This window comes from Physeter macrocephalus, chromosome 19 (assembly GCF_002837175.3).
Source record: "Physeter macrocephalus isolate SW-GA chromosome 19, ASM283717v5, whole genome shotgun sequence".
In the NCBI taxonomy this organism is placed as follows: Eukaryota; Metazoa; Chordata; class Mammalia; order Artiodactyla; family Physeteridae; genus Physeter; species Physeter macrocephalus.
Genome location: NC_041232.1, coordinates 13,774,425 through 13,784,516, shown reverse-complemented (window position 1 = coordinate 13,784,516; position 10,092 = coordinate 13,774,425). Strand labels below are relative to the sequence as shown.

The 10,092-nt window shown below is 36.0% G+C and overlaps 1 protein-coding gene across 1 annotated transcript in view; it reads right to left on the bottom strand.

Moving 5' to 3' along the window:
* MED13L (mediator complex subunit 13L) overlaps window positions 1–8,118 on the bottom strand; it is a 265,530-nt gene extending 257,412 nt beyond the window's left edge. The window contains 2 exon segments of the mRNA XM_028480228.2: window positions 7,763–8,102; window positions 8,104–8,118. Coding sequence (XP_028336029.1) covers window positions 7,763–8,102; window positions 8,104–8,118 — 355 coding nt within the window.
* Between the last annotated feature and the right edge of the window lie 1,974 nt (window positions 8,119–10,092).

Sequence of the window (10,092 nt, the reverse complement as noted above, 5' to 3'; positions counted from 1 at the left end):
GCGGGTTTGTGCCCCGGTCCGGGAAGATCCCACATGCCGCGGAGCGGCTGGGCCCGTGAGCCATGGCCTCTAAGCCTGCGCGTCCGGAGCTTGTGCTCCGCAACGGGAGAGGCCACAACAGTGAGAGGCCCGCGTACTGCAAAAAAAAAATAAAAATAAAAAAAAATAAAAATAAAATGAGTGAAACACGTAGTTTTGCATTACATATAGCTTTGCAGCCACCAATGGTTTTAATTTTAAAAGATACAAAGTACAACTTTGAGTTCCCCTACAATTAGTGACATGACTAAGTCAGGGCTTTTTATAAGCTTCAGTTTCCCTTTGGGTATGCTAATTTAAATATATGAATGGGAGAAGACACTGAATCCTCTCAATGATGAAGCACTAAGATCCAGTCCCACTTTCTTCCTTCCTTTAAAAAAGCCACCTGAAGCTAACACAACATTGTAAATCAACTATACTCCAACATAAAATAAAAATTTAATTTTTTAAAATAATAATAAATAAAATTTAAAAAGATAAGCCCTCTGTCCAGAATTATGCAAGCCAGAGTGTTCTTTCTATAAGTTCAGGAAATGGATTTGATTGGATATAAATAGAACTCTAATAGTTAAATGGGTTTTATTCTAAACGATATGGTAAAAGTGAATTACTCTTTAAAATGAGTGAGGGCTTCCCTGGTGGCGCAGTGGTTGGGAGTCCGCCTGCCGATGCAGGGGACGCGGGTTTGTGCCCCGGTCCGGGAAGATCCCACATGCCGCGGAGCGGCTGGGCCCGTGAGCCATGGCCTCTAAGCCTGCGCGTCCGGAGCTTGTGCTCCGCAACGGGAGAGGCCACAACAGTGAGAGGCCCGCGTACTGCAAAAAAAAAATAAAAATAAAAAAAAATAAAAATAAAATGAGTGAAACACGTAGTTTTGCATTACATATAGCTTTGCAGCCACCAATGGTTTTAATTTTAAAAGATACAAAGTACAACTTTGAGTTCCCCTACAATTAGTGACATGACTAAGTCAGGGCTTTTTATAAGCTTCAGTTTCCCTTTGGGTATGCTAATTTAAATATATGAATGGGAGAAGACACTGAATCCTCTCAATGATGAAGCACTAAGATCCAGTCCCACTTTCTTCCTTCCTTTAAAAAAGCCCAGTTTTATTTCAGAGACTTTTAATTACATCTTCTTTTTGTTTTGTTTTGTTTTGGGGTAAATCTTTCAGTTCCCAGACCGGGGCACGAACCCACGTCCCCTGCATCGCCAGGCGGACTCTCAACCACTGCGCCACCAGGGAAGCCCTAATTACATCTTCTATATAAAATACTCCAAACAATAAGACTGACCTGATGCCATCTGAATGTTAGCAAAGAATCTGCTTGTAAATTTTGTAGCACAAAGTGTTGTTTGTTCTCTATATGTGTAATTTTATATCTCCACGTCATTCAATTTTAATGTCCAAATACAGATTTTTTTTCTTGAATTAATAAGGCCTTTAATTCAACTAATACGTTAACTTTTTCTCCAATTTAACACGTTTAGACTCTTAGATCAACCTCTCTGAACAAGAGATAAAACAAAGAAATTGCTTTACTGGGCAAAGAAATTTTTATACTACTTTAATGTATAGGAACTTCTTTTAAATCTTAAAGTTTTCCATTAAAGAACAAGATTTTGAATTGTATTCATCACTACAACTACTTACATATCAAGCAAAAAGAAAAAAAAAAAAAAAAAAAAAAAGCTGGAACACACCAAATGACAGTTTACCTACTTTTAGGTTAATTTTCAACCCTACTTGTGGTGGTGATTTTAATACCTCATTACTGGGGAGTTTTACTCAGGTTTATTTTACAGAGCAGGTAACTTTATATATAATGCCTATATTTACTTGTATGAGAGTATGTTAAATTATCTTACACTGGTAAATGTCAGAAAACCAGATCCATTTTTCCTAGCTCTCTAATGTCTAATGCTGTTTTTGCAATGGCCCACAGCTCCTGGCATAGGTGACAGTACACTGAAAAACGGAAAAAAGGGAATACTTATGACTAATACAACAACAAAGTGCTAACAACTGCCAATCTGCCTCTACAATGATAATAAAGCCAATTCCTAAGATTTCTAATACTCATAGTGGGACAATCATCTAATACTCACAGTGGGACAATCATAGAGGTGGACAGATGTATCCCCATTACAATTTACATGTCTATTTGTAATCATTAAAAGGAAAGGGCACAGCACAGATAAGTTAAATTTTAAAATTACAGACAGTAGGTATTTACAGCTAAATTTCTTTATAGAACATATACCAAAAAATGGATGTTTCTACCTCACTGGGAATTAAAAACAGAAGTAATAATGCCTTATTTTAACTAGGTTTCAATCTCCTCACATTACCAAATCATTAAAAATTTTAAGTGTATTCATTATAAGTCAACCTTCTGAGAGTACAAACTGCTATGTTAGAATCATTTAAGATAGGTTTCATTCATTTATTCAACAAATGTTATTAAGTACACATACTACTAATCTGTATACGATACTTCTTCTGGGCCAGGGACTCTTAATGCTTTGGGTCAAGCCATCTCCAACCCCTAGAAGTCTGTGCTTGCTGTCTGTACCATTCTGGGGTTTCAAGATTGCACGTCTTTCACATTACTGACTAACAGGCAATGAAATGGCCAAAAGATTGTGTTTGTAAAATGATTTCATTTGGTAGATCAGGAGAAGTCAATTTAGCATACTATATTATTCTCTAAAATTCAAACTGAAAATGTGGGAAAGAATTTAATCAAGGAAAAAGAGCAAAGTTATAATAAAATAAAATTGGCAAAGACTATCAATATAAAGTTCAGTATATAGTCACAGGTATTTTTTAACTAAATCTATATCCTAAACAAAATGTTTAAGTTCATAGATAAATTTAGAATAAAATAATTTATTAAAATATTATGGTCTTCCTGTCCATATTCATCTTATGTATAATCTAATTGTTATCTCTTTCCTGATCAGAAACCTATAACAATTCCTCAAAATCTATCAGATTAAGTCCTTGCTTCACTGTACTCCACACTATGGCCCACCTCCCCAGTCTTTCAGTTTCCCCCAACTATCTCACTCACACACTACGTTCTGGGCAAACCTGCCCTTCCCACAATTCATTCACTGCCCTCAGGCCCTTTTACAGAAGCTACTTCCTCTGACTAGGACAAGTTCCGTCCCAACCTAGGTAACATATGTATCCTGTAAGACTTACCTCAAGCCTCACCAACTCTGAGCTTCACCACTATCTCCCTATTCTTTTCCCTTGAGGTTGAATCTGATACTTCTGCAAGATCCCTAACTTAATCAGTTGCTGCTTACTCCACTGTATCATAATTATGGATTCATTTAGCTACCTCCCCAGTAAGACTGTGAGCTCCTTAAGGATGAGGACTCATTTTACATATCCAGGACTGCATCACAGCTCTTGCCTAATAAAGGCTGAGTAAACAGACCAGAAACCAAGAAGGCTTCTCACCAGGGCTCACAGTGTTCTTGCATAAGAAAGTTTCTATAAGTTTATAGAACACTTATTTATGCATTAGTCCTGGAACTGAATGTCCATTCATGTGGAAAATAGTCAATCTACTATATTTCTCTTATATACTTACAGTGTTCTCTGCATTATACATATTTGTGTGCTTGTCTTATACCCTTTCTAGACTGTAACTTATCAAAGGCAGAGATTCCATCAAACCCCTATAACTGGACCTGCTGATACAGGTACTTATGGATGGACACAAGGAAGGAAATATGTGTATATTCAGTGTTCAGCCAGTGCCCTTCAATACCACTATGCAGAGAAGGCAGTTAAGTTACAAACCTACTTTACAGGGATCCAACAGAGTCAAATCTTAAAGTTCCGATCTCTTTATAACATAATTTAAGGTTTGTTATGAAACTCCATTTACAGCCTAAATCTAGACAAATTTCCTATGAGCCGGGGTATCCTCCCTCCTCCCTAATATTTTATTATTCCCAGTTATTCCGCCAAACATTAACAAACTCAAAAATGATTACTTCGGGGCTTCCCTGGTGGCGCAGTGGTTGCGCGTCCGCCTGCCGATACAGGGGAACCGGGTTCGCGCCCCAGTCTGGGAGGATCCCGCATGCCGCGGAGCGGCTGGGCCCGTGGACCGTGGCCGCTGAGCCTGCGCGTCCGGAGCCTGCGCTCCGCAACGGGAGAGGCCACGGCAGAGGGAGGCCCGCATACCACAAAAAAAAAAAAAAAAAAATGATTACTTCAACCTAAAAGTATACTTTGAAAACTAATATTTGACAAACATTAGCAAATACTGAATGTTATACAGAATGGACCAACTGCCAAAATGTTTTAATTTTGATGTCTGAGTTAACTGCTGGCATTGTAGTAGCAGCAGCAAGAGTTACAATTATAGATTAACGTTCTCTGTGCTGTTCTAAGTACCTTAACTATTTTTTTATCCTTATAGCCCAATTGAGAGTGAGGAAACTGAAGGACGGATAAGTTAAATAACTTGACCAAGGATACAGAGCTAGCAAGTCAACGAGCAGGGATTCAAACCCAAGCCTCTGAACCACTATGCCATACAATATAAATAGCAATTCCCCAAACAAGAGCCCAAAAGTGTTTATCCAAGTGACAGAAACAGGTTATAAATGTGTCTTCGTCTTCTCACAGGCTATTTCACAGGTATTCAAAGCATTTAAACAAAAAGTCTAGAATAAAACTGCGTGTATCCCATAGGCTTATTCTCTTTCTGTAGGGATTACTTTATATACATTTAAATCCAAGATGGTGCTTTGTGAGGTTTCTTAATAGTATGCTATTTGGGCTACACTGTAAAAACAAAGGGAAATGCCTAATAACATAACTAAAAAGCATTTTAAAGAACAGTAAGGGCTTCCCTGGTGGCGCAGTGGTTGGGAGTCCGCCTGCCGATGCGGGGGTCACGGGTTTGTGCCCCGGTTCGGGAACATCCCACGTGCCGCGGAGCGGCTGGGCCCGTGAGCCATGGCCGCTGGGCCTGCGCGTCTGGAGCCTGTGCTCCGCGGCGGGAGAGGCCGCAGCAGTGAGAGGCCCGCGTACCACCAAAAAAAAAAAAAAAAAAAAAGAACATTAAAATGTCCCTAAAAAAGAGAATGCTACAAATAATAGTACTATCATCTTAATATTAAAGGATTCTGATAAAATTTATTTTAGCCAAAATGAAATGACTCATATATACTAGAGAATGAAATAGGTTGCAAAATATCCTCAATGTGTGAGACTACCAATTAAAATATTCCCCTGGTACCCTTTTTTCATGATTGCTCTGCCTGTCATATTCTCCCTCACTTGAAACAAAGTTGTCTTTATGCCACTCATTTTTCTAATTAAGTTTCAAATATTTTCTATTAGGTTGAAACACAAAACTATCCTTTACAACCACTTTTACCTATAGAAAAGATCATTTGCTTCAATCTAATAACTTTCACAAATTCAACATATTAAAAAGGGTAGATGTACTTAACAAAGTTATGATTGTTCCATCACTGTAATACTTCCCTGGTGGCACACAAAAAAAATAAACAGTTTACACTGTTTTCAGACTCAAAAGGAAAGAAAATTAAAAAGTAATCATTATGAGGCAAAAACATTCACAAGATACTGTTAAGTGAAAAGGCCTGAGTTACAAAACAGTACAATACCACTTTCATTTATACACAGAAACACCAAATATTAAAACTCTGCTTTGGACTTCAGGATTTTTGTTTCTTTGTTCTCTTCCTTTGGTGGTTCTACTTTCCTAATTTCCTAATTAAAATGCAGTATTTCTGTAATTTATAAAAACAATTTAAAAGAAGTTAATCTTTGCTTAATTCTTTACCACGAAAACAATACACTAACGAATCTACATATGCAATCTAAAGCAGCTATAAAATATTTAAACAGCCTACATCTTTTTGTTAACTCAGTAACAAAGTCCATGAGAAATAACATAATAACTTAATAAGTTATTTCTAAAAACACTGATCCTGTGCTTTCTTGGTATGGATAAATAACTTTATACACCAACTAAATAAGTGTAAATAACCGTTGGGTTTGGTTTCATCATCACTGTAAAATGATGATTTGTGTTGCTAACAAATAAAGACCAGACCAAAAAGTTAAAACACAGGGATCAACAGGGAGTAGAAAAATGGAAGGAGATTAAGAGTCAGAAACAATCATGCAAAATGAAGGAAAATGAAACTACTAATAAAACAAACAAAAATGCTATATTCCTCTACCACATGTGCAAAAATTTTTTTAAAGAACAAAAAGATATGTTTTGATACTTAAATGGACAAATATAAATGTTATAAGTATCTTTCAGGAGGTATTTTATTTTAAAAATTCTGATAACCAGAAACCAGATGTTTATAACTAATTTTACCTGAGTTCACTGCTAACTACATGAAATAAGCTTCGAGATGCATTTAATTCTGAGATATTGTTGACTAACCAGCTAAGTAAGCAATCTTACCCAGAATAGATTCTTACCAAATACGCTAAAAACTATAGGAGAAAGGTTTGAGTTGAACAAATGGACCATAAAGTAAACAGCTCAGTTAGTCCACTGTGGTTTACTGCCCTCTGGCTGTTGTGGCAGGAGACATCACAGATCAAAAATGGCTGTAAAGAAAAGCTAGGAAGGTGTCAGGCAGAAGTTGGCAGGAAATCCTTTAGGCAAATTTCAACGCTTTAGAATAGATCCTCAAATACATTAAAGTTAGTTTCACTCCTTCCTTTAAAAACAATATGAAGTATATGAAGTAACAAAACATTTCAAACACTATCTGAAATTTTTCAACCACAAATTAATAAAATATAGAGTAATTTAGACATAATAAAAGATGGCTCTAGGAGACTAAGTCAAAAAGAGTTAATGCCCTACCCTAACTAAAGATCAGAATTAGTCCTGATTTAGAAAAATTCTTTAGCATACTAGATAGATTTAGGTGAAGAGGTGGAACGTTTTACTAGAAATTCAAAGAATATCGATAAAATTTCCTCTGGTTATAAATCTGTGGTAAATACAAAATGTAGCTCAGAATAATGAAACTCTTACATTTGTTCAAAATTTCCAGATATCAGATGTAATCTGAAGCTAAAAATTAGGCAGCATTGGAGCAAGTATTTCCTGGAATCACCTAATTACACAAAAAACAGGAACAAAACACAGGAAAACTTGCTATGCCAAAATCGGAGTAGGTTCTTTACATAAATCTTTTTTCAAAATATTATCCAACGTCATTCTCATAATTTTGTCCAACAAGGCTTGCACTAAATTTCTATTATCACTTTACAATTTTCCACCAGAGTTCAGCTGGCAATAAACCATAACAGCAACAGTCCAAAAAAAAAAACCAATTCTGTTCATTTCACTGACTTGCTAATTACTCACATTTCACTATCATTTTAAAACAGTGGAGTTTAACCTCAATCCCAACCCAAACACCCAGGGGACACTATACTTTCCTTTAATAAGAGTGGCTCACAAGGTTCTGATTCCCAGCATGACTGAGAAAGGACGAGAAAATTTGAAAAAAACGGGGGTGCAAAGAAGAGGGGTGAGAGTAAGGATGTTCCTTTGACACACAACCCATTAAACACTTGGATTTTTCTTCTCAGCAAGTCTTAATAACCTTTTCAGAATTTACCACTGTTCAAAAAATATACAATGCAAATTAATTTTTAAGAAAAAAACAAAAAACTTACCCTGTAGTTCATGATGTATTACACCCACTAAGTTGGGTTCGTCTCCCCACCAGAATATCCATAACTCTTTGCAATCTGGTTTGACATCACGACGCCATACACACAGCAAGTTGGCTTGCAGACAGCGGATGAAACTTAACAGGATTGGATCATCTTGGGCTGGGGCTGAAATTATGGGTCCGCAGTCCCCATGCCCTCCAAAATTGTACCTACGCCATTTGATTCCCGTGAGTTCAGCCTGGAAAAAGGAAAGAAAATTACAACAGTTTTGACTGTTCTTTTTACTTAACACTAAAAACAGGCTTCCATACAGATAAATAAATTTGCTAAAATAAATATTTAATAGTATACCTCATATAGTAAGATTTCTTCCACTGAAAAATTTATGTCAACCCTTGATTTTTTTAAGGGGAAAACAACTCATTTCCTCCTATCAAGATTTCTACATAGCCCTTTATATTAAATACCAAAATACAGGGCTTCCCTGGTGGCGCAGTGGTTGAGAGCCCGCCTGCCGATGCAGGGGACACGAGTTCATGCCCCAGTCCGGGAAGAATCTCACATGCCGCGGAACGGCTGGGCCCGTGAGCCATGGCCACTGAGCCTGCGCGTCCGGAGCCTGTGCTCCGCAACGGGAGAGGCCACAACAGTGAGAGGCCCGCGTACCGCAAAAAACAACCAAAATACAGCAAACAGATAATCATTATTTGCTGTTGAACCGTTTTTTACCTAACATTTACTTTAAAGTCCCTATATATAAAATTTTCTATATTATTATGCCTTATTTAATTCATAAATTATATTTAAAAATCAAGTAAGAGTTTAAAAAATAAGTCTGTAGAATTGAAATAATTTCTTTCGAAGAATTTCGTCCCATCCAGAAGCTACAGTTTAAATCTTTTTTAATCAGGGAAACAGTATGCAATACCACAGTGCTTCATTATGAAAGCCAAAATAGCCTGCTAATAAAACTGATGGAAAGTTATCAGCAATTTATTCATGTTATTTAACGTGCAGCACACAGAAAAGCTTTGCTTCTGTAACAATTCCCTAACATAGCTTCGTCTTTTGTTTTTTAAACACATTTTAAAACACGGTAACTTTAAACCAGCTGACAGCTGATCCTGTCTTTATTCTGTTACATGGATTTGTATTCTATAATTTTTACATCTTAGGTTTAAAAGGAACTAAATTTCAAGGATGTTTCAACACAAACAAAAGTTAAATTCCTTACTTAAATAACTGTAAACTACAACTATGTATTCAAAACTGATAGTAAAACTGATTCCATAATATAATTCTGTACCAAACAGTCCATGTGTCCCTTGCATTTAATCCTTACTCACTCATAGACCCCCTCCTCACCCTCCCACCACAACCAAGTTAGTAATTTTTGTCAAGAAGTTGTTTTTCAAAAAACAAGTACCACAGGTGAGAAAAATAACTGCTTCTACTACCATAAATGAAACAAATTTAAAGTGCTAAAACAATCATTATAATGAACATCTCTAAGAAAAAAATATCAGTTTTCTTCAATCTCCCAAAAAAGCTTCACTTAAAAAATGACTCCAAAAATAATAATATCCAAACTAAAACTGTCTGAAAGTCACTAACTTTTCCTTTCACACTATGATATGGAAATCTAATCTTTAATGAATATTCTTCGTAAAAACTGGTATTGGCATCATTTAGGCTTTCCCTTTGTACCACTTGGTTTCCTCCAGCTATAAAAGAACTACCTGGCCAATGAAAAAGTTCAAACAAAGAGTAAACTAATCACACTAGAAATAATTATTCTCCACAATCACATCAGAAATAATTATTAGCATCGTACTTTATGTTCTTCCTGTTTTTCTGTCCTTAAACATTTTGAAGTTAGAATCATACTGCATGGTTTTATATTCTTTTTCACATACTATAAATATTTCTACGTATTACTAATTATTCTTCAAAAACAATTCTTAATGTTTTCATACTATTCACTGTTTGGAGAAAACAATTTATTCCATAACAACTGGACAATCTTCCTTTTTCACTATTATAATTATTATAATTGGTGAACATCCTTGAACATTATTTTCCTGATTACTTTCCTTAGGAGAGATTGCTTCCTGTAGAACTACCAAAGAATATAAATATTTTAGGACTCATGAAAGAATGCTACCATATTGCTTTTTAGTAGTCTCACCCATACAAATAACCTCCTGCCAAACTGCCTATCTTTTTAAATACCTGTCGATTTAATAAAATGATATGCCCTTGTACCAACTGGTAGTCTTCATTCTACTAAGAGGAAATTATTATCATATATTTGATCAGAAGTATAACCT